Source organism: Phocoena phocoena, chromosome 4 (genome assembly GCF_963924675.1).
Source record: "Phocoena phocoena chromosome 4, mPhoPho1.1, whole genome shotgun sequence".
Taxonomy (NCBI): domain Eukaryota; kingdom Metazoa; phylum Chordata; class Mammalia; order Artiodactyla; family Phocoenidae; genus Phocoena; species Phocoena phocoena.
In genome coordinates this window covers 24,720,519-24,747,672 of record NC_089222.1, presented here as the reverse complement: position 1 = coordinate 24,747,672, position 27,154 = coordinate 24,720,519, and the positions used below count along the sequence as shown (strand labels likewise).

Below are 27,154 nucleotides of genomic sequence, written 5' to 3'. Positions count from 1 at the left end.
AATTGATAAATGTGTTGACGTTTTGGGGAACTCCAGCTCTCACATGGGAAAAGGTACTTGTAAGTATAGAACAGGAGAATGCAAGAAAGGACCTGTGGGGACAGATTAGAATTGGAGGTATTAATGTGAACTCATGATTGCTAAAATACTTTATACGTGCGTATGTGTATGTATATAGGCACATGTATATGGGTATATTTATGTATGTTTGTAGATATATGAATGCATATGTGCCTATACGTACATATATTTTCTAGCCCTATTTGCTCATGAGGATTGGAAGCAAAGATACCCTGGTAGCATGTAACACTCTGATCTTGATCTCTAACACCATATCCCACAAAAAGGAACTGGCCTTCTCAGAGAAATGGCTGATTACAGGGCTGAGGCAGAATAAGTACACGATGAGCCTAGAACTACTAGTTATGCGGGAAAGCAAGGAGGTACTCACAAGAATGATGTGAGCATATGACAAACACAGGTACCAGGTTGAAGAGGCTCCTACCAGCCAAACCTGGGACTGTTTAAGTACCAAAGTAATCGAGTACATATTGAATTATAAACCATCAGGGGCAGGGAATAGGAATGCATGATTCCATAGTGATAATAAATAGGTAAATAAATGGAGAAAGGAAAGACTTTTGCTTATATTATCATGTCCGGGATAATTGTGGAGGGAATGAGGGAGTTGGAAAACCATCATTTAACAAGCATAATGATACAGATTGAATCAGGCAACAATCATCATTGGAAGCTAAATCTAAGGGGAATTTTTGATCAGGAGCAAGATATTTTCATGGTCTTAGAAAGTGTCTCCCCACAGATTGTTTATTTAGTTGCAAGGAAAACAAAAAACTATAATTGTACAGTAAAGAAATTGAGCAACATCTTGACTGTATGATCAAAATTAATATAATAGTGAGGAACAGATGAACATCATGTACCTCCAGATGGGGAACTCTACAAAGGACACATCCTCTGTGCACTATTCTGGCTGAGAATATATAGCATTAACCTAATCATGAGAAAAACTAGACAAATCCCAAATGTAGAAATGTTTTTAAAAAGTCAGGGTAGGGGGCTTCCCTGGTGGCGCAGTGGTTGAGAGTCCGCTTGCCAATGCAGGGGACACGGGTTCATGCCCCAGTCCGGGAGGATCCCACGTGCCGCGGAGCGGCTGGGCCTGTGAGCTATGGCCGCTGGGCCTGCGCGTCCGGAGCCTGTGCTCCGCAACAGGAGAGGCCACAACAGTGAGAGGCCCGCGTATCGCAAAAAAAAAAAAAAAAAGTCAGGGTAGAGAGGGAGGAATGAACTATATTCTTCAAAATGTCAGTGTGTGAAAGACAAAGGCTCTGGATATATTAAAAGAGGCTAAAGAGATATGACAACTAAATACAATATCTGATCCTAGCCTGATCCTGTAGTGGAGGGAGTAAAGAGTTTTCTATAAATATAGGTCACTTTTAGGTCAACTGACAAAACTGGTGTGTGGACAGTGGATTAGATAAAAGTATTGTGTCATAAATTTATGTATTTAATAACTGTACTGTGGTAATATAGTAAAATATCCTTCTTAGGAAATATGCACCAAAGTATTTAGGGATAATGGACATGATATATATAATATACCCTCAGAAAGTTTCAAAAAATAATTATGTGTATGTAAATACACACATAGAGCACAAATGTTAAATGGAGTTAAATGTCGATAATAGGTGAATCTGGGTAAATGTTATTTGACTTGTTTTATTTTTGCAACTTTTTGGTAGTTTGAAATTATTTGCAAATTAAAGTTAATTTTTTTTAAAAGGCTGGTTAACAACTGGTTAAAGCAAGGTACAATGACTCAAATTTATAAGCACATCCACTTACAAATTCAAAGAAAATTTCCACTATCTACTTTTATTGTCTTACTGTATTTCAGAAATACTAAACACTACTCAAATAAGTAGAAAAACAAGTAAATAAAATGTAGTGAAAGAGACTAAAACATACTGTGATTTTTTTTTTTTTTTTTTCCCTCCAAGGTTCAGGATTCAGGGGATGTGATTACAGAAGGCAGGATTCGTGTGGTTTTCAGTATTCCATGTGAACCCAATCTTGATGCTTTAATACAAAACCAGCATGTGAGTACTATAGTCCATGTGATTTAATTTAGAATTGATTACCTTTAAAAGTGTTAGAAAGATATTTTTGGTACCTCCTTTGAATTATTGCAAATATTTTATTTAACACTGATTAAATTCTCTCACAGTTGCATCTAGTATTAGTTAAAAATAAGTGGAATCTGTGCTCAAAACTTCATGCAAATCTTTGGGGGAAAAACTGCTGAGATCCCGCTGTTAATCTATAATGGTTGTTGTTAATGGTTGTTGGTAGTGTGGCTTGTGGGATCTTAGTTCCATGACCAAGGATTGAACCCAGGCCCTCAGGAGTGAGAGCTCGGAGTCCTTACCTGTGGACCGCCAGGGAATTCCCAGTGGTACATTGATTAGCATACCCTCTGGGAATAGACTTGGGTTTTTTTAAACCTTTCATAATTAATCAAGGTCTGCATTTTTAGTTACAAGTAACAAATGACCTTCTTGCAAAGGTTATATGTCCCTACTCAGCTAAAGATGAACAGTCCCTAGAGAAAATTGGGAAACTGCACTTAAGTTCATGGCACCCTTTTATTTTTCTCTGTTAAAGTAAGGGGATAATCCCGATATCTATCATTTGTTTTTATTGATTGATTAGATAATTAACTTGACTGAAATTAATTCACATTCAGCCAGACATTGCTACTTATATTTTATTTTTGCTAGTAGTAAAAATCTAAAACTTCATTTCCTGTGAAATGAGTTTAAGGCATTAGGCATCAGCATACCTGTGAGGAACCTTTATGGAAAGCAGAGAAGTCCCTAAAATCTTGCCATCAGATCTCTTTTGGAGAAATAATTCAGAAGGCATAGTCAGGAAATTAGGAGAATGGCCCTTTAGATGAAGAAGCTTTAACTCTGTTTGGGAGTCAGTGGAGGCAGAAGAACGTGTTGCTTCATCCCTGGCTTTTTTTAGATCTGACAGAGCCTACCTAATTCTAACGGTACAGTGTTGCTAGGCATGCCTTCTCCAGTATACTTTCTTTCTCTTTACATATTTTCTTTATCTTTTACTCAAGCCTTCTTTCTCTACTTTTTATTTTATAATTTCTAGGATATTTGTGGTGGTTTAATTAACTTTAACTATACCATAATCCAATATTTTTCAAAAGGAGTACTAATTGTATTTTGAGCAGGACTACTGTGTGTTAAATAGGACTGCCCTGTATATGGCAAGACAATTGGCATCTTGGTGCCTGGACACTAAGTGTTCTTAACCTGTGTCAATTATTGTAACTGAATGTGCCTCAACACATTTTCAGATACTTATTAGAAAAGTGGTACTACCTGTGATAGAGAACTATTGCCTTAATTCTTCCTTTATATTCTGAAATTATTTCTATATCTGATAATATTTTTGATTGTGTTGCATTCTTTACTAGCATATTAATGTATTTTAATAGTGACTTTATGTACCAGGCCACTAAAAAAATTTATCCATTTAGGGGTCATTGTGGACATGATCATTAAAAAAATAATGGTGGAAAATAATTCCTTACCATTCTCTGTAAATTTTGTTTGCTGATGATAAAATATCCTTACATTCCCATGAAATAAGAATATAAAATATTTGTATAATTTATTAAATATAGTATATTATATTTATATATTCATTTACATGAACATAGTATATGAAATCCATATAAAATAAGTGTGTATTATTATTATTACATACATAATGTTAGGAGTATATGGTAGCTTACCATAGTTGGTACTGGATTTGTGAGTAATTTACTTCCTGGTTAAAAATTGTACGATCTGGTAATTTTTTTTTGAATTTGACTGTCTTCATAGTTTCTTCCCATAAGTACACAAATAAAGGTTACATTTCATTGACTGAATTATATTAACAATGTATTAATTATGAGCCTATTCATACTTATTTTCATATGATAAATGATTTGGGGAAACAAATATTACTTAAATCTATATATGAAGGACACTCAGTTTTGCTCAGTAGCAACTATTTTGATGACATACTCATGTTTTAATTCAATGTAATAATTATCAAGACGTCAATTTTTCCCAGGTATTTTACCAGGTCCTTCTTAGAACATGAAAATTAATTTTTTAAAAATCGTTCTTGCCTACAGAGTTTGCCATTTAATACTTACTGTAGAGTTTATTTCTTGAGGCAGTTTCACAAACTGTATGTTTCCTCCCCCTTTCATTCATCCTTGGGAATTCTGTTCTTTAAGGAGAGAGAGGAGCAGAAATATTCTGCCTATAAATCCTTTAACAAAAAGCAGGGTGGGGGGTAATAAGTCACTTACTTTTGAGAATCCTTACATTGCCACAATCCAAAATGTTAGTGATGTCTTATCTCCAGATTTTAAAGGTAAAGAAATGCTGCTTTAATGCTTTGTGTTTCCATAATTGACCTTTTTGTTTTTATATTTAAAGAAATATTCTATAAAGTACAACCCAGGATATGTGTTGGCCAGTCGCCTTGGAGTGAGTGGATACCTTGTTTCAAGGTTTACAGGAAGTATTTTTATTGGAAGAGGATCTAGGAGAAAGTAAGTTTATGTTAGAGAAATTTACTTAAAGTGACAGAAAAAAATTAAATAATAAAGATAAAATGGTTAATATTTCAGTATTTATTTTCTCTTATTAATTGCTCTGAATTTTCTTTAAAAATTATGCATAGATTCCTCTGATGGTGATCTTTTATCTAAATGGCACATGCTTTAGGTGGTTGGAAAGACAGTTCTTATTTTTAGCAGCTAACAAATTGAACCTTGAAAAAAGGTATCAGATGGTGTGTGTGAATCTCAATTATATATTTCCCTACATTTCCTTATTTCATTCTCCTCTCAATTACATAATCTATTTGTATGCTTTGTTGACTTGGGTTTTGAAGCCTTTCCTCTAGTTTTTCCACTACTGCTACTTTGGAAATAACCATGATAACTAAAACGTAGAAAACCAATCAAGACTAAACTTTTCTAAAAATTGAAAGCAAAGCTTTTTATTCTTTGAACAAAATTTTAAAACTTTTGTGTGTATGTGTGTGTGTGGTTTAAACTCAGCCCTCATGGAGACCATAAAGCAAATGTGGGTTTGAATCTCAAATTCAACAAAAAAAATGAGGAGGTACCTGGATATACTAAGAAAGTTGGAAGTGAATGGATGTATTCATCTGCAGCAGAACAGCTTCTTGCAGAGTACTTGGAGAGGTAAGTGCCTAGCAAGATCCTGCTAGGCGTCCAGAAACGTAGGAATGTGATTAACTATTTTGCCTTGCTGATAAGAAAAATGTTTCCTTTAGTAAAATGTGACGTATGTTAATATAAACTTAATTTACTGTCATGAAGCATCCTAGCCACTAGTTACAATAGAGTAGAAAAATACTGTACTTATATTATTCAAAATTAAAAAGGATGATGAGAACTGGCCTCCTTTTAATTAAAAATTTCCTTAACTTACTATCGTAAGTTATTCACTACTCTGCATGTCTGTGGCAGTAGTAAGAGGATTGTTATGGATAAACAAAACAACTCTTGGCATAGTGAATTTTCTTAAAACTCCAGCTGGACAATAGATTACTATCCTAGAATCACTGAATTTAATTGCTGAAATAAATAGTCTAAGAAATCAACAAGTCTGAGCTCCTCGTTATAAAAATGAGAACTCTGAGTACCAAGATTTACTGAATTAGTGTCAACGATTCATAGGAAATGCTGTACTTCTGATTAGCAATTGAATGTTCTGTCCATTGTTCCACTGGTTTCTAACCTTCCTATATTTGAGGATCCCTGTATTAGTTTCCTAGAGCTGCCTTAACAAAATACCACAAACTGGTTGGCTTAAAACGACAGAAATTTATTGTCTCACAGTTCTGAACACCAGAGTCCAAAATCAAGATGTTGATAGGGCCATGCCTCCCCTGAAGGTGCTAGGGAAGGACCTGTTCCATACCTGTCTCCTAGCTTCCTGTAGCCTCACGAGTTTTGTTCCTTAGCCCATAGATGCATCACCCCAATCTTCCATCTTCACATGGTTTTCTCCTTATGTGTCTTCATATCATCTTTTTTTAAAATTTTATTGGAGTATAGTTGATTTACAATGTTGTGTTAGTTTCAGGTGTACAGCAAAGTTATTCAGTTATACATATACATATATTCATTCATTTTTAGATAATTTTCTCTTACAGGTTATCACAGAATATTGAGTAGAGTTCCCTGTGCTATACAGTATGTCCTTGTTGGTTATCTATCTTATATAAGTAGTGTGTGTATGTTCATCCCAGGCTCCTGATTTATCCCTCCCCGCCACATTTCCCCTTTGGTAACCATAAGTTTGTTTTGGATACCTGTAAGTCTGTTTCTGTTTTGTAAATAAGTACATTTGTATCATTTTTTTAAAAATTAGATTCCACATATGAGTGATATCATATATTTGTCTTTGTCTGACTTGCTTCACTTAGTATGATAATCTCTAGGTCCATCCATGTTACTGCAAGTGGCATTATTTCATTCTTTTTTATAGCTGAGTAATATTCAATTGTACATACGTACCACATCTTCTTTATCCATTTCTCTGTTGATGAACATTTAGTGTCCATACGTTTGTCCTCTACATCTGTGTCTCAATTTCTGCCCTGCAAACTGGTTCATCTGTAAAATTTTTCTAGGTTCCACATATATACAATAATATACAATATTTGTTTTCCTCTTTCTGACTTCCTTCACGTTGTATGACAGTCTCTAGATCCATCCATGTCTCAACAAATGACCCAATTTTGTTCCTTTTTATGGATGAGTAATATTCCATTGTATATATGTACCGCATCTTCTTTATCCATTTGTCTGTTGAAGGACATTTAGGTTGCTTCCATGACCTGGCTGTTGTAAATAGTGCTGCAATGAACATTGGGGTGCATGTGTCTTTTTGAATTATGGTTTTCTCAGGGTATATGCCCAGTATTGGGATTGCTGGGTCATATGGTAGTTCTATTTTTAGTTTTTTAAGGAACCTCTATACTCTTCTCCATAGTTGTTGTTCCAATTTACATTCCCACCAACAGTGTAAGAGGGTTCCCTTTTCTCCACACCCTGTCCAGTGTTTACTGTTTGTGGAATTTTTGCTGATGGCCATTCTGACCCATGTGAGGTAATACCTCATTCTAGTTTTGATTTACATTTCTCTGATAATTAGCGATTTGAGCATCTTTTCATGTGCTTTTTGGCCATCTTTATGTCTTCTTTGGAAAAATGTCTATTTAGATCTGCCCATTTTTTGATTGGGTTGCTTATTTTTTTGATATAGAGCTACATGAACTGTTTGTGTATTTTGGAGATTAATCCCTTGTCAGTCACTTCATTTGCAAATATTTTCTCCCGTTCTAAGGGTTGTCTTTTCGTTTTGTTTATGGTTTCCTTTGCTGCATATCATCTTTCCTTTGTTTCTGTCTCTGTGCCCAAATTTCCCCTTTTTATAAGGACACCAGTCATATTGGATTAGGGCCTATCCTCATGACATTTTAGTTTGATTACTTCTTTTAAAATCCTATTTCAAAATAAAGTCAGATTCTGAGGTACTAGGAGTTGGGACTTCAGTTGGGGTGGGGGTGGGGGAGACACATTTCAACTGCATATTACCATCTAAAAATTTAGATAATTTCTTCTATTTACCTCCATGTTTCCTTAAAAATGTCATATTTAGACTGCTTTTTCTTGATTTTTCAACTTGACATATGCATTGATTTCATACCATGAATGATGAAGCTTTAGCTTTCTTTTACCAGCCCCACTCCCCATTCCCTTACCTCCCCTACACACATGAACACATTTCCCCTCTCATTATAGTTTTATCACAATATTTTAAATTAAATCAGTTCTTAAGGTTTAGTTGATTAAGGTAAATGTAAATGGTCACCTCTGGATCTTGTAGAGTATTACATTTCCTTTCTTGTACACACTTTTGTTCTTTTCTGTGTTGTTTATTCATTTGTTCTTATCTATGTTCACGTAACCAATGCGGCCCCAAACTCTGTGCCATAGCTGGAAAACTTAATACAGTCAAACAGGTCATGTGACCTCTCAGTTCCATTTTCTTCTTGTATACTTCCTCTTAAAACTGTCTTTCTTCCTGCTTCAGTGTGAACTAATTGCTCTCCTGGGCTGTTGTACAGCTTTCATTCAAGTTTCTCTTTACTCTCATCCTAGGAATTCCCTTCACCATTCTTCTGCATAGGATTCCTTTATTTCCTGGCTTTCATGCTTTATTCCTTCTGATTTATGTCTCCATTTTGATGGAGCACTTACGCCAGTGGCTTCCTGAGAAAGCTTACATGTCTGGAAATTTCTTTAAACCTCCCTGATACTTGGTTGATAGCTCGCCTGGGTCTAGAATCCTAGATTGCAAATTATTTTCCTTCAGAATTTGAAAAGCACTGCTCCATTCTCATGTTTCCTTTGCTGCCAAGAAGCCTTGTGTTATTCTGATTCTTAATCTTGGTGCATGATCTGTTTTTCATTTTCTGAAACCTTTTTAGAATCTTCCCTTTACCAATACTATTTAATAATGTGAAGATGTGTGCCTTGGAATGGGTCTTTTTTCTTTCATTTTGCTGTTCAGCCCTTTCAAACTTGAAACTGATGCCCTTCCATTCTGAGAAACTTTCTTGTATTATTTCTTTGATAATTTCCTCCTCACCATTTTGTTGTTGTCATTCTCTCTTTCTAGGACTCTTTTTTTTTTTTTTTTTTTTGCGGTACGTGGGCCTCTCACTGCTGCGGCCTCTCCCATTGCAGAGCACAGGCTCCGGATGCTCAGGCTCAGCGGCCATGGCCCACGGGCCCAGCCGCTCCGCGGCATGTGGGATCCTCCCGGACCGGGTCACGAACCCGCGTCCCCTGCATCGGCAGGTGGACTCTCAACCACTGCGCCACCAGGGAAGCCCTAGGACTCCTTTTGATAGATGTTAGACCTTCTGGATTAATTCTCCTAGTTTTCTTATCTCTTTTCATCCGTTTTCTGTATTATACTCCTGTTCTACTCTGTGGGAGATTTCTTCAGCTTTAACTTATTTTTTATTTAATCATTTTTAATTTCTAGAAGTGTTTCCTTATTCTCTGGCATTCCTTTTTTTGTAGCATCTTGTTCTTATAATGAATGAAATGTCGTCTTGTATTTCTCTGAAGATAGTAATCTAGATTTTCTTCTATTCTTAATACTTTCTGTTTACTACAAATTGCTTTTTTTTCCTTTTGTGTTTGATTTGATCTCTCCTTTCATGTTAAAGATGTTTTTTTTTTTTTTTGGTCTTGTGGTTCTTTAGTGTCTTACCATATTTACTATTCAGTGATTAAAGAGCTGACTGGATGGACTTCCCTGGTGGTGCAGTGGTTGAGAGTCTGCCTGCTGATGCAGGGGGCACGGCTTCATGCCCCGGTCCGGGAAGATCCCACATGCTGCGGAGCAGCTGGGCCCATGAGCCATGGCCGCTGAGCCTGCACATCCGGAGCCTGTGCTTTGCAACAGGAGAGGCCACAACAGTGAGAGGCCCACGTACCGCAAAAAAAAAAAAAAAAAAAAATGCTGACTGGAAATTTAATGTGCTTCAGTGAGGCTTCTCTGGTGGGACTTGGCTGTTTCAGCAGAGCATCTCCAAATATCACTACCTATATGTATATCTTTTCTCTTGAGCTGGGTACTTTTCCCAGAAAGGTATTCTGCAGCCTTTTTCTTGGAGGACAGATATGGAGAACAAAACTGACTTCCAGTGTTCTGGAAATTAACCAGAGTAAGGGGGTCTCATTACATAGTGGATACTGTGGTACACACCCAGATGTCTCTTCACGACTCAGGACCTATTCCCTGGGCAGCAGGAATGCTGCTGTCTCACAGCCCTCAGCAGTGAGCCCTCTTCAGGAATTGCCCGACAGAAGAGAACTGCCTCACCTAAAGTTATGTCCCTTTCCCACAACAGCCACACATCCAGTACCTCATCAACAAGAAGATGTAAAGGCTCAGCCAACCTGATTGCCCCAGTTCAGGATAAGTCTGAGGAGCCATCCTACTTTGAGATCTCTATGCTACTGGCCAAGGAGTTCATTAAGATTGAACCACAGCCCAACTTCTCCCTGTGCCCAATTCCCCTTCCTTCTTTCCCTTCCACAGGTGTTATTTCCACAGAACACACTAATAAACTTTGTCCATGTTTATCTCCATCTCAGAGTCTGCTTCTTAAAGATGTTATACTTCCTAGCCTGCTTCCTAGTGGCATGTTGTATAGTAATATTTTCAGTGATCCCCTGTTTTCAGTAGGGCACCTATCCTCTCTTCCTCATGCCCCACCCATCCAGTTTCCTGTGCCTGGATTACCCAATGCTCGAGCAGCCCCCATTTAACCTCTCTGAAAGTAAACTACATGATTTACGCTGAGGTGGAGGTGACTGCCTAACTGCTTATTATACAAAATTTTCAACTAAAAGCCTGTTAAACCCACCCCATACTGCAGCATCAAAATGTACGGAGCCCATATCTCCTGAGCTTTTGCAGACTTCCACAGTTCACATCCACTTGCTTCTTGCTGACTTCCCACCCTGGTGACTTAGGGTACAGCTTATTCCTACCTGTCAAGTCAGTTCATACGTATCTATTCAGTTTTCAGTTTCTAAAATTTTGTTAACTCGACATGTACTATCAGATTCTCTGCTTCTCTCTTCATCTGTCTTTATAGGTCCATGCCCTTTTTTATACTTTACTATTCTTTTAGCAGGCTGGGAAGGGAGCAGAAATAAGCACATGTGTTCAGTCTGCTACGTGTATTTGAAAGTACTACAGTACACTGTTAGAGAACAGTGGAATTTTGAGGAATATCCGAAGAAACTTTTAATGGATTTTCATTTGCTCTTTTGTGGTGTGCTCTAGCTTTATTGTGAAAACTAGAAAATGAACCTGTATACATTATTTTTGTCCATTTATCACCTGTCATTATAGTCTAAGAGGGATAGAGTCAGTAATTGAATCATCATAGTTTCAATTATAAAAATTTCAATTATAAAAATCATAGTTTAATTATACTTAAGAATTGAATCATTTCTCCCTCATCTTTTTTTGAGGACCTATGAATACTATCAATCTTTTGGTCTCTATCCCTTATATGTGTACATAATTAGTCCTCAGTATATTTAATATATCCCCTTAAGATCCAGAAATTTGATAGGAAGTTTATATGAAATTAGCCATATTTTTAAAAGCAGTATTTTTGTTTGTTTGTTCGGCTAGAGCTCCAGAACTGTTTAGTTATATAGCCAAAAATAGCCAAGAGGATGTGTTCTATGAAGACGACATTTGGCCTGGAGAAAATGAGAACGGGTAAGCAAAATTTATGAGATTTATTGCCACATAGTTCAACTTAGTGGTTCTACTGAAGGGTAGTAGTTAGTTTATCAAGAATTTATATTACTCTTGGGGGGAGGGTTTTGTATTGTTTTGTTCTTGCTTTAAGATCTTAATATAATTTTTTATTTCATTTATATCAGTAAAGTACTTTTAAACTAATTTTTGTGTTTCTTTATAATTACTGAGAAATAACATGTCCATGTTTATATTGGATTCATAATTAGCCCCAATTAAGTGGTGTGATTGATTATATATTTGATATCTTTTATAATTCATAGCCCTCAGAAAGTTCATATCAGGCCTTTTATATAAACCCTCAGAAAGTTTCAATTAATGTGAAAAAATTATTGTTTTTAATATAGTGCTGAGAAAGTTCAAGAAATTATTACTTGGCTAAAGGGACATCCTGTCAGTACTTTGTCTCGTTCTTCTTGTGATTTACAAATTCTGGATGCAGCTATTGTTGAGAAAATTGAAGAAGAAGTTGAAAAGTGCAAGGTACTAATTTTCAATAACGAAGATTACTGATGAGATTTGAAGTTAAATGAACTACATGTTATCTACAAATAATTTATTTGTATTTCAATCAGATAAAACATATACTTAGTGATTCTAAATTATGTCAAAATATTCTGTAATTTAAAAAAATATTCCAGCCTTTTCCAGTGTCCATTAAGTTTGTCTAAATAAATATAAATGCACATCTTTTTTCTTTTGGCCGCACCCTGTGGCATGTGGGATCTTAGTTCCCTGACCAGGGATCGAACCCATGCCCCTTTCATTGGGAGCATGGAGTCTTAACCACTGGAACACCAGGGAAGTCCCTAAAGCCATAGCATTTAAATTTTATGTCCTTGTAGTGTTTCTAATTTTAAGAATTAATATTTTCTGAGTCTAGTCAATAGAAAGTTTGTGATTGAGAAATAAGGTTAATTCCCTATTCTTTCCTATTCTAAGTTCTTTAAAAGATACAGTTCATCTTTTTATAGAACATAAAAATTATATTTATTTCACTTTTATTTCCTACTGATAAACTCATTCAATTACTAAGTATTTTTGAAATCCCACTTAAACTATCCTTTATGTCTTGATTTTAAAAAGCAGTAACCTGTGTAGGCTTAACTGTTGTATCTGTTTTGATTCCCAATCTTGATGCAATAGAAAATGGGTTAATTTTATTCCTTTTTTTAACTTACAATTTTATTTTTCATATATTTGCCTTTTTATTAAAATGATGTTGCTTTCCTAACACAGTGCTCTCTTGTTTGAACTAATAGCAGAGTAAGTTAAGAACTGGTCTCTCACGTCATTTTCCCCCATCCCTCTTTCAGTACTTAAAACCTTAGGCAAGATAGTTAACCTTTCCATGCCTCCATTTCCTGATTGGTAAAATAAGAATAAAATAGTCCTCATATAGTCCTCAAAAGAATTAACTGAGTTAATACATATAAACTCCTAATAATGCCTAGCTATTATTAATGCTTAATAATACTTAGCTATTATTATTTGAATTCTCTTATGACATGCTCAAGAGCTATGAATTTGGTCTGGAAAATCACCACTAGATGACTCTTTAAGAAAAAATGTAAGGCTCAGAGCCAAGAGTTTGATATTTTGAAAGGTTAATGATATTCAGCTAAGGATAGAAAGCCTGCATTTCTTTTTAATTGTCTTTCAATGTAAAGTCTATTTGTCCAGTATGGTTTTTGAAATGAGTTTTCCACTTAACAAAAGTTTATAGCTTTAAGCCCTCAAATTTTATTTGAACCCATTTGGATGCAGAGCTTTCTAAAATGTTTTACACATTCTCCCCTTACTTTGCAAACTGAAGATACACATACAAAGTTGTAGTCTATTATTTTGATTACAACATTTTTAAAATGTATGTACATATAGATAAGACAGGACTTTTTTATTAAACCTGTTAATGAGTCAAGGAGGAGCAGTTATGAGTGACTTTTTTTTTTTCCCTTTTCAGTGTTATAATGTTATTAGAGTAATAAAGAAAAGAAGGAGAAAAAACTAAAAAATGAACATAACATTCTGAATATAATTTAAACTTTTCTTTTTAATGCAGGGTCATCATTAAAAGTATTCCTAGTTTTCTTATTGACAGTGGTTCCCAAACTCAGCTAATTATCAAAATTACTGGAGGAGCTTTTTAAAAAACATGCATTCTGGACTCTACCCTCAGAGCAGTACTTCTTGAACTTTGCAAATGAATCACTGGGGGATCTTGATAAAATACAGATTCTGATTCAGTAGCTCTAGGATGAGCAGCTCTTGATATTCTGCATTTCTAGCAAGCTCCCAGGTGATCACAGTTTCAGTAGTCATTCCCCAGAACTTCTCGTTTTAGTAGCTGTGGGTTGGGGCCTATAGTGAAAATGCCCTAGTCTATTAATTTGCCTAATGAGTCAGGTTTGAATGCCATATTTTCTAATCAATGCTGTAATTATAGTAATAATGCCTAGGGATGTGTTAGATCATATGGATTGTTTTTTCATATGCAATCCTCCAAGCACAGTTCTTGTGTCTGCTTTTTTAAATTACTTTAAATCTTTTCTCATATTCTTTTTTCTTGCTATTGTCAGTAGGCACCAGTTGTACTCTATCAGTACTTCTAGTCTGCTATGCCCTGGAAACATAGACACCTTGTCAGTAAGACCTTCACTTTTCACCCTATTTAAAATTTCAGTCTCTCCCCACACTGCTGATCCCCCTTCTCTGCTTTATATTCCTCTATGCTTTTTATCTTCAAACATGCTATTTTTTTCCCCTTAGTTCGTTTCTTGTATGTCTCCTGCAACTAGAATAGAAGAACAGTTCACTGTTCTATCTCCAGTACGTAAATCAATAAATGGCACATAAATAGAACTCAGTAAATATTTATTGATAGATAGAAATGAAATATCTCTATAATAAAAGAAAATAGACTCTGTTTAAAGGCTGGAGCATTTTACAGTATATAAATACAAGAACTCTATAGTACATGGACTCTGTAGCTTAGGGCTGTTTTGTGCCCTTTTGTACTTATGTCCATAAGCTATAGTCTAAAAATAGGTGACTATCATTACAAGTAAACTGCTGCCATTTTTCCTATCAGGTAAGAATTCACTTTTTGAAAATATTTAATGTAAATCGTAGTAATGGATTGCAATGGTTATAAAGTATTCTCACTTTTTTTTTTACACAGTATATTTTTCCCTGTTAATTTTTTTTAATAGATCTTTATTGGAGTATAATTGCTTCACAATACTATGTTAGTTTCTGTTGTACACCAAAGTGAATCAGCCATATGCATACATATGTCCCCATATCCCCTCCCTCTTGAGCCTCCCTCCCATCCTCCCTATTCCACCCCTCTAGGTCATCGGAAAGCACCGAGCTGATCTCCCTGTGCTATGCTGCTGCTTCCCACTATCTAACTATTTTACATTCAGTAGTGTATATATTGTCAATGGTACTCTCACTTCACCCCAGCTTCCCCCACCCACCCTGTGTCCTCAAGTCCATTCTCTATGTCTACATCTGTATTCCTGCCCTGCAACTGGGTTCATCCGTACCATTTTTTTTTTTCCTAGATTCCATATATATGTGTTAGCATACGGTATTTGTTTTTCTCTTTCTGACTTACTTCACTCTATTGACAGACTCTGGGTCCATCCACCTCACTACAAATAACTCAATTTTGTTTCTTTTTATGGCTGAGTAATATTCCATTGTATACATGGGTCACATCTGTTCTTTTATAAAGTGAAAGGTTTTTTTTTTTTTAATTTATATTTTATTTTTGGCTGCATTGGGTCTCTGTTGGGACATGGGCTTTTCTCTAGTTGCAGCGAGCGGGGGCTACTCTTCATTGTGGTGTGCGTTGTGGTGCGGTGGCTTCTCTTGCTGCGGAGCACGGGCTCTAGGCACGTGGGAGGCACGTGGGCTCAGTAGTTGTGACTCGCGGGCTCTAGAGCGCGGGCTCAGTAGTTGTGGCGCACGGGCTTAGTTGCTCCGCGGCACGTGAGATCTTCCCGGGCCAGGGCTCAAACCCGTGTCCCCTGCATTGGCAGGCGGATTCTTAACCGCTGTGCCACCAGTGAAACCCGCCACGTCTTCTTTATCCATTCATCTGTCAATGGATATTTAGGTTGCTTCCATGTCCTGGCTATTGTAAATAGAGCTGCAATGAACATTTTGGTACGTGACTCTTTTTGAATTATGGTTTTCTCAGGGTATATGCCCAGTAGTGGGATTCCTGGGTCATATGGTAGTTCTATTTTTAGTTTTTTGTTTTTTGTTTTTTTTTTTGCAGTACGTGGGCCTCTCACTGTTGTGGCCTCTCCCATTGCGGAGCACAGGCTCCAGATGCACAGGCTCAGCGGCCATGGCTCACAGACCCAGCCACTCCACGGCATGTGGGATCTTCCCAGACAGGGGCATGAACCCGTATCCCCTGCATCGGCAGGTGGACTCTCAACCACTGTGCCACCAGGGAAGCCCTCTATTTTTAGTTCTTTAAGGAACATCCATATGGTTCTCCATAGTGGTTGTATCAATGTACATTCCCACCAACAGTGCAGGAGGGTTCCCTTTTCACCACACCCTCTCCAGCATTTATTGTTTCTATATTTTTTGATAACTGCCATTCTGACTGGTGTGACGTGATACCTCGTTGTAGTTTTGATTTGCATCTCTCTAATAGTGATGTTGAGCATCTTTTCACGTGGCTCTTGGCCATCTGTATGTCTACCTTGGTGAAATGTGTGTTTAGGTCTTCTGCCCATTTTTTAATTGGATTGTTTGTTTTTTTGATATTGAGCTCCATGAGCTGTTTGTATATTTTGGACATTAATCCTTTGTCTGTTGTTTCATTTGCAAGTATTTTCTCCCATTCTGAGGGTTGTCTTTTTGTCTTGTTTATGGTTTGCTTTGCTGTGCAAAAGATTTTAAGTTTAATTAAGTCCCATTTACTTATTTTTGTTTTTATTTCCGTTACTCAAGGAGGTGGATCAAAAGAGATCTTGCTGTGGTTTATATCAAAGCGTATTTTTCCTACGTTTTCCTCTAAGAGTTTTATATTGTCTGGTCTTACATTTAGGTCTTTAATCCATTTGGAGTTTATTTTTGTGTATGGTGTTAGGGAGTGTTGTAGTCTAGTTCTTTCATATGTAGCTATGCAGTTTTCCCAGCACCACTTATTGAAGAGGCTATTTTTTCTCCATTGAATGTTTTTGCCTCCTTGTCATAAATTAGGTGACCATATGTGCGTGGGTTTATCTCTGGGCTTTCTATCCTGTACCATTGCTCTGTATTTCTGTTATTGTACCAGTACCATATTGTCTTGATTACTGTACCTTTGTGGTATATAGTTTGAGGTCAGGGAGCCTGATTCCTCGAACTCTGTTTTTCTTTCTCAAGATTGCTTTGGCTATTCGCGGTCTTTTGTGTTTCCATACGAATTGTAAAATTCTCTGTTCTAATTCTGTGAAGAATGCCATTGGTAGTTTGATAGGGATTGCACTAAATCTGTAGATAGCTTTGGCTAGTATAGTTATTTTCACAATATTGATTCTTGCAATCCAAGAACATGGTATATTTCTCCATCTATTTGTGTCATCTTTGATTTCTTTCATCAGTGTTTTATAGTTTTCTGAGTACAGGTCTTACACCTCCTTAGGCAGGTTTATTCCTAGGTATTTTATTCTTTTTGTTGTGATGGTAAATTGTATTGTTTCCTTAATTTCTCTTTCTGATTTTTTGTTGTTGGTGTATAGGAATGCTAGAGATTTCTGTGCATTAATGTTGTATCCTGCAACCTTACCAAATTCATTGATTAGTTCTAGTAGTTTTCTGGTGGCATCATTAGGATTTTCTATGTATAGTATCATGTCATCTGCAAACAATGACAGTTTGACTTCTTCTTTTCCAATTTGTATTCTTTTTATTTCTTTTTCTTCTCTGATTGCCGTGGCTGAGATTTCCAAAACTGTGTTGAATAAGAGTGGCGAGAGTGGACATCCTTGTCTTGTTCCTGATCTTAGTGGAAATGCTTTCAGTTTTTCACCATTGAGCATGATGCTTGCTGTGGGTTTGTCATATATGGCCTTTATTATGTTGAGGTAGGTTCCCTCTATGCCAATTTTCTGGAGAGTTTTTATCATAAATCGGTGTTGAATTTTGTCAAAAGCTTTTTCTGCATCTGTTGAGATGGTTTTTATTCCTTAATTTGTTAATGTGGTGTACCACATTGACTGATTTGCGTATGTTGAAGAATCCTTGCATCCCTAGGATAAATCCCACTTGACCATGGTGTATGATCCTTTTAATGTGTTGTTGAATTCTGTTTGCTAGTATTTTGTTCAGGATTTTTGCATCTATGTTCATCAGTGTATTCATCTATAATTTTCTTTTTTTGTGATATCTTTTTCTGGTATTGATATCAGGGTGATGGTGGCTTCGTAGAATGAATTTGGGAGTGTTTCTCCCTCTGCAATTTTTTGGAAGAGTTTGAGAAGGATCGATGTTAGCTCTTTTCTAAATGTTTGATGGAATTTGCCTGTGAAGCCATCTGGTCCTGGACTTTTGTTTGTTGGAAGATTTTTAATTAGGGTTTCAATTTCAGTGCTTGTGATTGGTCTGTTTATATTTTCTAATTCTTCCTGGTTTAGTCTTGGAAAATTGTACCTTTCCAAGAATTTGTCCATTTCTTCGTGGTTGTCCATTTTATTGGCATATAGTTGTTTGTAGTAGTCTCTTATAATCCTTTGTATTTCTGCAGTGTCAGTTTTGATTTCTCCCTTTGCATTTCTAATTTTACTGATTTGTATCCTCTCCCTTTTTTTCTTGATGAGTCTGGCTAAGGGTTTATCAATTTTGTTTATCTTCTCAAAGAACGAACCTTTAGTTTTATTGATCTTTGCTATTGTTTTCTTCATTTCTATTTCATTTATTTCTGCTCAGATTTTTATGATTTCTTTCCTTCTACTGATTTTGGGTTTTCTTTATTCTTCTTTCTGTAATTGTTTTCAGTGTAAGTTTAGATTGTTTATTTGAGATTTTTCTTGTTTCTTGAGGTGAGATTGAATTGCTATAAACTTCCCTCTTGGAACTGCTTTTGCTGCATCCCATAGGTTTTGGGTCATCGTGTTTTCGTTGTCATTTGTTTCTATGTATTTTTTTATTTCTTCTTTGATTTCTTCAGTGATCTCTTGGTTATTTAGTAATGCACTGCTTAGCCTCCATGTATTTGTGTTTTTTACAGTTTTTTTTCCTGTAATTGATTTCCAGTCTCATAACGTTGTGGTCAGAAAAGACGCTTGATACGATTTCAGTTTTCTTAAATTTTCCGGGGCTTGATTTGTGACCCAAGATGTGATCTATCCTGGAGAATGTTCCATGTGCACTTGAGAAGAAAGTGTATTCTGCCACTTATGGGTGGAATGCTCTATAAATATCAATTAAATCTACCTGGTCTATTGTGTTATTGAAAGCTTGTGTTTCCTTATTTATTTTCTGTTTGGATGATCTTTCCATTGGTGTAAGCGAGGTGTTAAAGTCCCCTACTATTGTGTTACTGTCGATTTCTCCTTTTGTGGTTGTTAGCATTTGCCTTATGTATTGAGGTGCTCCTATGTTGGGTGCATAAACATTTTTTTTTTACTTTATTTTATTTTTGGCTGCGTTGGGTCTTCGTTGCCATTAGCGGGCTCACTCTAGTTGCGGCGAGCGAGTGCTACTCTTTGTTGTGGTGCATGGGCTTCTCATTACACTGGCTTCTCTTGCTGTGGAGCACAGGCTCTAGGCTTGCGGGCTAAGTAATTGTGGCACATGGGCTCAGTAGTTGTGGCTCACGGGCTCTAGAGTGCAGGCTCAATACTTGTGGTGCACGGGCTTAGTTGCTTCACGGCATGTGGAATCTTCCCGGGCCAGGGCTCTAACCCGTGTCCCCTGCACTGGCAGGCGGATTCTTAACCACTGTGCCATGAGGGAAGCCCCATAAACATTTATAATTGTTATATCTTCTTGGATTGATCCTTTTATCATTATGTAGTGTCCCTCCTTATCTCTTGTAACAGTCTTTATTTTAAAGTCTGTTTTATCAGACACAAGTATTGGTACTCCAACTGTCTTTTGATTTCCATTTGCATGGATATCTTTTTCCATCCCTTCACTTTCAGTCTGTATGTGTCCCTAGGTCTGAAGTGGGTCTCTTGTAGACAGCATATATATGGGTCTTGTTTTGGTATCTATTCAGCCAGTCTGTGTCTTTTGGTTGGGGCATTTAATCCATTTACATTCAAGGTTATTATCAATATGTATATTCCTATTACCATTTTCTTAATTGCTTTGGGTTTGTTTTTGTGGGTCTTTTTCTTCTCTTGTGTTTTCCACCTAGAGAAGCTTCTTTAGCATTTGTTGTAAAGCTGGTTTGGTAGTGCTGAATTCTCTTAGCTTTTGCTTGTCTGAAAAGCTTTTGATTTCTCCATGGAATCTGAATGAGATTCTTGCTGGGTAGAGTAATCTTGGTTGTAGGTTTTTCTCTTTTATCACTTTAAGTATATCCTGCCACTCCCTTCTGGCCTGCAGAGTTTTTGCTGAAAAATCAGCTGATAACCTTATGGGGATTTCTTTTTATGTTATTTTTTGTTTTTCCCTTGCTGCTTTTAATACTTTTTCTTTGAATTTAATTTTTGTTACTTTGATTAGTATGTATGTGTCTTGGTGTGTTATTCCTAGGGTTTATCCTGTATGAAATTCTCTTTGCTTCCTGGGCTTGGGTGACTGTTTCCTTTCCCACGTTAGGGAAGTTTTCGACTATAATCTCTTCAAATATTTTCTCAGACCCTTTCTTTTTCTCTTCTTCTTCTGGGACCCCTATAGTTCAATTGTTGGTGGATTTAGTGTTGTTCCAGAGGTTTCTGAGATTGTCTTCAATTCTTTTCATTCTTTTTTCTTTATTCTGCTCCTCGGCAGTTATTTCCACCATTTTGTCTTCCAGCTCACCTATTTTTTCTTCTGTCTCAGTTATTCTGTTACTGATTCCTTCTAGTGTATTTTTCATTTCAGTTATTGTGTTGTTCATCTATGTTTGTTTGTTCTTTAGTCCTTCTAGATCTTTGTTAAACATTTCTTGTATTTTCTCAATCCGTGCCTCCATTCTGGTTCTGAGCTTCTGGATCATCTTTACTCTCATAACTCTGAATTCTTTTTCAGCTAAATTGCCTATTTCCTCTTCATTTATTTGGTCTTGTAGGTTTTTACCTTGCTCTTACGTCTGTGACATATGTTTTTGCCGTCTCTCTCTCTCTTTTTTTGTTTTTTTTTTTTTTTTACTGAGCAGGATTGTGTTCCTGGTTGTTTGGCCTGAGGCTTCCAACACTGGAGTTTGTAGGCTGTTGGGTAGAGCTGGGTCTTGGTGCTGAGATGAGGAACTCGTGAGACCTCACTCCAATGAATATTCGCTGGGGTCTAAGGTTCTCTGTTAGTCCAGTGGTTCCATCACAGAACTCCCACCACAGGAGCTTCAGCCCGACCCCTGGCTCATGAACCAAGATCCCGCAAGCCAAATGGGTGGCAAAAAAAAAGAGAGAGAGAACAATAACAAAGTAAAAGATAAAATTACACTAGGAAGCTAACAGATATATTAGAAAGAATATAAAAATAAAAATATAGATGAATCAACAACTGGAAGGTACAACAGTACAATTGTAAAAAGGAGGCGGAGGGAAAAGAGGGAAAAAAAAAGGCAGGGGTGGAGGCCTTGGCTGTGGAGGGCGGGGCCTAAGCAAGGGCAAGGTTTGGGCAGTGGGTGGGGCCTGTGCTCAGGATCCACAGGGCCGGAAAAGGCCCTCAGGGCTGTGTGGGGTGGAGGGTGGGGCTTAGGCTTAAAGGAACAGGAGGGACCCAGGCATACCCCCCACCCCTGGTCTCAGAGGGCAGGGGCCTCACCTGGGAGCCCAGCAGGCTCCCTGAGCCTGATTGGGAGGGGCAAACTCCCTCTGCTCCCCTCCCACTCCTCCTGGAGGGCCCCTCCCGCCTGCCTCGCCTGATCTCCCCAGCCTCCCTCCTGTGCCCCCACAGCCTGGAGGGGGCTTTGGAGAGCAGGGTCCAGCTTGGGAGCTCAGCAGGCTCCCTGTGCCCGCACGGGTGGGGCAAACAGCCTCTGCTCCTCTCCCATTACTCCCAGAGGGCCCGTCCCTCCTGCCTATCCTGCTCTCCCCAGCCTCCCTCCTATGCCTCTAGGACCCACGTGGCCTGAAGGAGGCATTGGTGGGGGGAGCTACCGGCCTGGGAGCTCAGCAGGCTCCCTGGGCCAGAGTGGGCCGGGTGATCGCCCTCTGCTCCTTTCCTGCTCCTCTTGGAGGGCCCCTCCTGCCTGCCTTTCCTGATCTCCCTGGCCTCAGGGGCACCCATCCTGTCAGGCCTCCACTTCTCCTCCCCCCTGAGTTCCCCCACCTTGGGCGTCAGGGTCCCCCACCAGCGGCCGGCAGGCACCCTAGTTGTGGGGCGATGCTAACTTGGCATCTTCCCACACTGCCATCTTGACTCCTATTCTCACATTTTTATTAGGTAGAACAGGTAATATTATTTCCATCTTACAGATTGAAGGAAGCTGGTGCTTAAGTGTGAGGTCACAGAATTAACAAGTAGCAAATAGAGGAGAAAACTCTTCTTCTGGCATTTTTAGATAGTCAAAAATTTAAACACCAAAGCCAGTTTCCAAAAGCAAGGACTTTGTATCAATGTTACCTTAATTTTTATAAGTAGCCACAAAACCCAAAGTATTGACATAGATCAATACTTTATACCTGTTTTTCCTTTACTATTAATCTTTATTGACCATTATATACAATTCTTCTTAGGATAAAAAGGCATTTGAATAGGATAGCATTTACATAAAGTTCAAAACTGACACGTATAATCTTTAGTGTTAGAAATAAGGTTACATTGGGGAGGGGTAGTAACTGGAAGACAATACAAGGGTTCCCTATTTTTAATTTCTTTTTTCAAGTTCTTTTATGTTGTGCTTAGTAGTGTTCTGTTTCTTGAACTGAGTGTGGATATACATACATATGCTCATACTATAAAAATTCGTCAGATTTTATACTTATAAGTTTGCATTTTTCTATATGTCTTATATATCAACAAAAAAATTTTACTTTAAAAAATGTAAGAATTTATTTATTCATCCTTGCTTGCATCTAAAGAAATTCACAAATCTTAAAATTACTCATTTCTTTTGGCTTTTTAACATTCAGGCATGTCCACATACTGAAAAATAATTTTAATATTTTCAAATTCTTCTTTCCTCAGCAAAGAAAGAATAATAAGAAGGTTCGAGTGACAGTGAAGCCCCATTTGCTATACAGAGTAAGTTTCCTGTCAGAGAATTCAAAGTTGTTGTTTTTGCTTTGAAAGTATAGAAGGAACAAAATGTTTTCAATACATTAGTAGAAAAACTTCTTAAAATTAGAGTTAATAATAATAATTAAATCTTTCTTCTCTTCAGCCTTTAGAACAGCAACATGGAGTCATTCCTGATCGGGATGCAGAGTTTCGTCTCTTTGACCGAGTTGTAAATGTGAGAGAGAACTTTTCCGTTCCAGTTGGCCTTCGGGGCACCATCATAGGAATTAAAGGGGGTAATAACTCAATATTTGACGTGTCTCCAGCTGCGTTTATATTGTAGAGTGAAACACAAACTTGTGTGTCTTATACGTAAGCAGTAAGCAACTATAAATCAGGAAAAACACTAAATCCTTTTATGTTTTAGTTAAGTTTTTTCCAGCTTTAGGTTTTCAGAGAAAATTCTTCTTATCTTGTGTAATCATCTGGGAAGTGATTAAAACGTGGGGAATTTGAGGACTGGCTGCTGAAAATTTGGTAGCTTATGTGTAGCACATTAAAATTATCTAAAACCTTAGAATACATACTTGTGTTTTCATGAAACTAAGACAAACATTTCATCGGGCTTCATCTAACCTTGTTCAGGGCTTTACCTTAATTGTCATTGTAATCTCTTGGTATCTGTGGAGAAATAAACAAACATGGTGCTTCAGCTTATTTGTGGTTAAAAGATTTGCATATTTATTTGAATTTTATGAATACAACTAGATATTGTATGTAAAACAGACCTACCAAGCTGTTGTATAACAATGTGCATATAGTTAACACTACAATACTATACATTTAAAAATGGTTACAATGATAAATTTTATATGTTTTTTACAAAAAAAGAAAAAGAAAGAAAAATGAGAGTATGGAAAGAAAAGGGAAGAATTAGCTAAGGATCTAAAAATGCCTCAAAGGGATGCCTGGAGCGAGTAGCTTTGCAGCATAGATTCCAAAAAAAGTCAACCCAACATGAAGCAGCAAATCAGGTACCTAGAGGTCAGAGCGCTGGCAGCACTGTCCCTCCATATCCCAGGCACTCAGCCTTGGTCTCACTGCCAGAAAGAAGGAAGAGCAGACAGGCCATGAGCCTAAGAGAGCTGCTTATTTATTGCCAACACTGTGCCCAGCACTTTTACACTTTACATTTAACCCTCCCAACCACCTGAGAGGGAGATATTATTTCCTCGCCTAAGAGTTTATGTGACTTGCCCGAATTTACACAAATAAGTGGCAGAGCTGGGATTTGAACTCTGTGCCCTGTCTCTTTTCTAACTTTGAGCAGTGGTTCTCCACATTTGCACATCTTCTTGGGGTCTGCCTCTAAAAAGAAAATTTTCTTCCCTGATTTTTCTTTGAATTTTTTTGGATACATTTCTGGTGCTGAAAATGGAGGCGGGAAGGTTAAGTAGGTTAAGCCCAGGCTAAGTATGTTAAGGGTCAGATGGGTGCAATGAAGCAACCCTCCTGCTGCTATCTGTTCAGCCTTAGGCATTGGCAGTTCAAATGTTGAGCTTATTGGATTGTACTCTAATTAGATTGTCCTGAAAAAGCCTTAGGACTCTGATAACATAGAAGTTTCCTTTCTTCTGACAACCCCTGTCAGTAGTAGTGACCACTTGGAATTTTGTCTTGACAAAAATTTTAAAGCTACATCTACTCTGAGTGGAAAAAGCTCTGTCATTGATTAACCATGTCTGCCATGGACATGGAATATAAAGGGAAATATTTGTCTTACTGCCTTCAGCTGATAACCTCATCTCCATTGTCATCTCCACTAAAGGGGGTGAACAATCCTCTTGTCAATAATCTTTTGAGTAAGTGGCTTCTCCCTCAGACGGGAAACAGGAACTTAGAAAGTGGACCTTAAGCCTTCAGAGGAGAAACTCCTGCCTCCCATTGAGCCCCACTTTCTTGGGTTTAGATTTTAGGTAAAAGTGTCAGGTGAAAGGTACAGCCAGATGGGGGAGAATGAGTAAGCTCTGCAGGCCTGGTTTCATTTGGGCAATGAGGGACCAAGAATGAGGGAAACATCCCCCAACCCCTAACATAGTATCAGGTATGGTATTAGCGTTCTCCTGAGAAACAGAACCAATAGCATGGAAAGGGGTGGGGATAGAGATGGGGAGAGAGAGAGAGAGAGAGAGAGAGAGACAGTCAATTGTGAAGTTATGTGATAGACTTATTAATTTGAGCTTAGAATTCAAATATTATTATAGTTAATTATTTCACTTTATCTTGGCATTTTAGTAAATTTAAACTTTCCAGTTATATCCCATCATCCTCTCTGCCAAAATTTATTCTTTTCTGTTCCTCCTTAAGTTTATTGCACCACAGTCTTTCTCACGTGTCTCATGTCTCAGTCATGCCATCCATTATCTACCAAGTCATCTCAGCCAGAACTTTGGAGTAGTCTTTGACATCTCTGTTCTTTTTGTCTACACAGGTCACAAACTCCTGCCAGTTCTATCTAGTAGTATATCCGTTCTCTCCATTCTGTTCCTTTCATTACTGCCATGTCTTCAAATCTTCATTTCCTTTATCTGATTGTAAGACCTTCTAAACCGCAAATTCCAAAGTTATCTCTTATTAACTCTCTTTTTATGAATAATTTCCAACGTACACCAAAACAGAGAGAAAAATATAATTAATTCTCACAGCATCTAATTTAAAATAGTATTATTTTACTCTGTGAGCTTATTTTCTTTTCATTCACTCTCTGATAGTTGTAGTGCTTCTTATACCCCAAAAGCTTACATGCTGATTTTTCTTTTATCGTATGATTTTTCAGTCTCTCTCTTTTTTAAACAGCTAATAGAGAAGCTGATGTACTATTTGAAGTGTTATTTGATGAAGAATTTCCTGGAGGTTTAACAATAAGGTTTGTATTTCCAGATGATAATTATACTTTGTAAATATGCCCATGTGGCCAATAACTACATTACTTGTTTATTTGTCCACAATTTCAGTTCCTAGTATGTACAAGACATCATACTTGCTACCAGGAGTGTAACAGTGAATAAGACAGACATGGTTTTTACCCTCATGGAGCTTTCATTTTAGTAGGGGGGGGATACATTGAGTTGGCCAAAAAGTTCGCTCGGGTTTTTGGTAAGATGGTACCAAAAACCCGAATGAACTTTTTGGCCAACCCAATAATTAACTTACTACAATATTAATTTTTTAATTAAAATGTGACAAGTGCTGGGAAGAAGTATTTCAGGTGTCTGTAAGAGTGTGATCTGTCCTGAGAGTTCTAGAAAGGCTTTAAGCAGTGACGTTTAAAATGGGACATGAAGAATAGGTAACTGGAGGAAGAGTGACAAGTGGTCAGGAAGAAAGAATAGCATATGCAACAGAGGACATTTTCACTCATTTAAAAACTAAAAGAACGCAGGTGTGTCAACTTCAGCAACTGTGTAAGATTAGAGTAAGGGAGAAGAGCAAGGACCACACTGCAGGAACTGGTAAGCCACTTTCAGGACATGCTAAGGATCTTGGTATCATGGTCTTTATCATTAAAGCAATGTGAAGCCATCAAAATCAGAAATGTGACATGATCAGATTTGCATTTTTTTTATGGTTAAATAACTTGAGGAATAGAAATGTTCTTTGAATTGAGTGACATTTTTAGTCTTTGTCATTTGTTTTAGTGGAGTTGTGGGTGCTCAAGCTAGATTGGGTTGGTTTGAGGAGTGAATGGCAGGTGCAACAAGGGAGGCAAGAAACTGAGCTGACCCTTGAGAAGTTTGACCATGAAGGGGAGAAAAGATAACTGGGGGTGAGGAGGTTTAAAGGAAGAGGATTGGATTGTTTGTTTTTAATTTAACATGGCGGAGACTTGTTCAAATCTATTTTGGGGAGCATTAATAGAAAGAAAGTTTAAAATTATAGGAAAAAGATCATGTTAGAATGAGAGGTGCCATGGAATATTAGAAAGTGTGGGCTCTTTCACTTAACCTTTGTGTTACCTTAGGTAGGTTAGTTAAAAGCATTCTGACCCTCAATTTCCTCATCTATAATGAAGATGTGCACTTCACTAGGTGATTGTGAGGGTTAAATGAAATCCTTTCTAGTTTTCCTTTCTCCCTTCTAAACACCAACTGGAAAACTGAACTGAAGTTAGCTTAGTTTCTTTTTCTCCTCTGTTTTGATTAGTGGTAATTAAAATAAAAAATTAATTACTATTATTTAGCCTATTTGCATAAAATCACAATCTTCAGTCCTTACAAGTAGTGATCACATTCAGAATACTATTATTGTTTTTCAACTTG

The 27,154-nt window shown here is 37.4% G+C and overlaps 1 protein-coding gene across 3 annotated transcripts in view; it reads left to right on the top strand.

Annotated features, from left to right (window-relative positions):
* The window catches only part of XRN1 (5'-3' exoribonuclease 1), a 96,968-nt gene that overhangs the window by 46,341 nt on the left and 23,473 nt on the right, over positions 1 to 27,154 (top strand). For all 3 annotated transcript variants that reach the window (XM_065876018.1, XM_065876019.1, XM_065876017.1), the window contains exons 23-30: positions 2,028 to 2,126; positions 4,545 to 4,660; positions 5,174 to 5,320; positions 11,379 to 11,468; positions 11,858 to 11,993; positions 22,803 to 22,859; positions 22,999 to 23,131; positions 25,692 to 25,761. In XM_065876018.1, the coding sequence (XP_065732090.1) occupies positions 2,028 to 2,126; positions 4,545 to 4,660; positions 5,174 to 5,320; positions 11,379 to 11,468; positions 11,858 to 11,993; positions 22,803 to 22,859; positions 22,999 to 23,131; positions 25,692 to 25,761 (848 nt within the window). The remainder of the gene's footprint in view (positions 1 to 2,027; positions 2,127 to 4,544; positions 4,661 to 5,173; positions 5,321 to 11,378; positions 11,469 to 11,857; positions 11,994 to 22,802; positions 22,860 to 22,998; positions 23,132 to 25,691; positions 25,762 to 27,154) is intronic.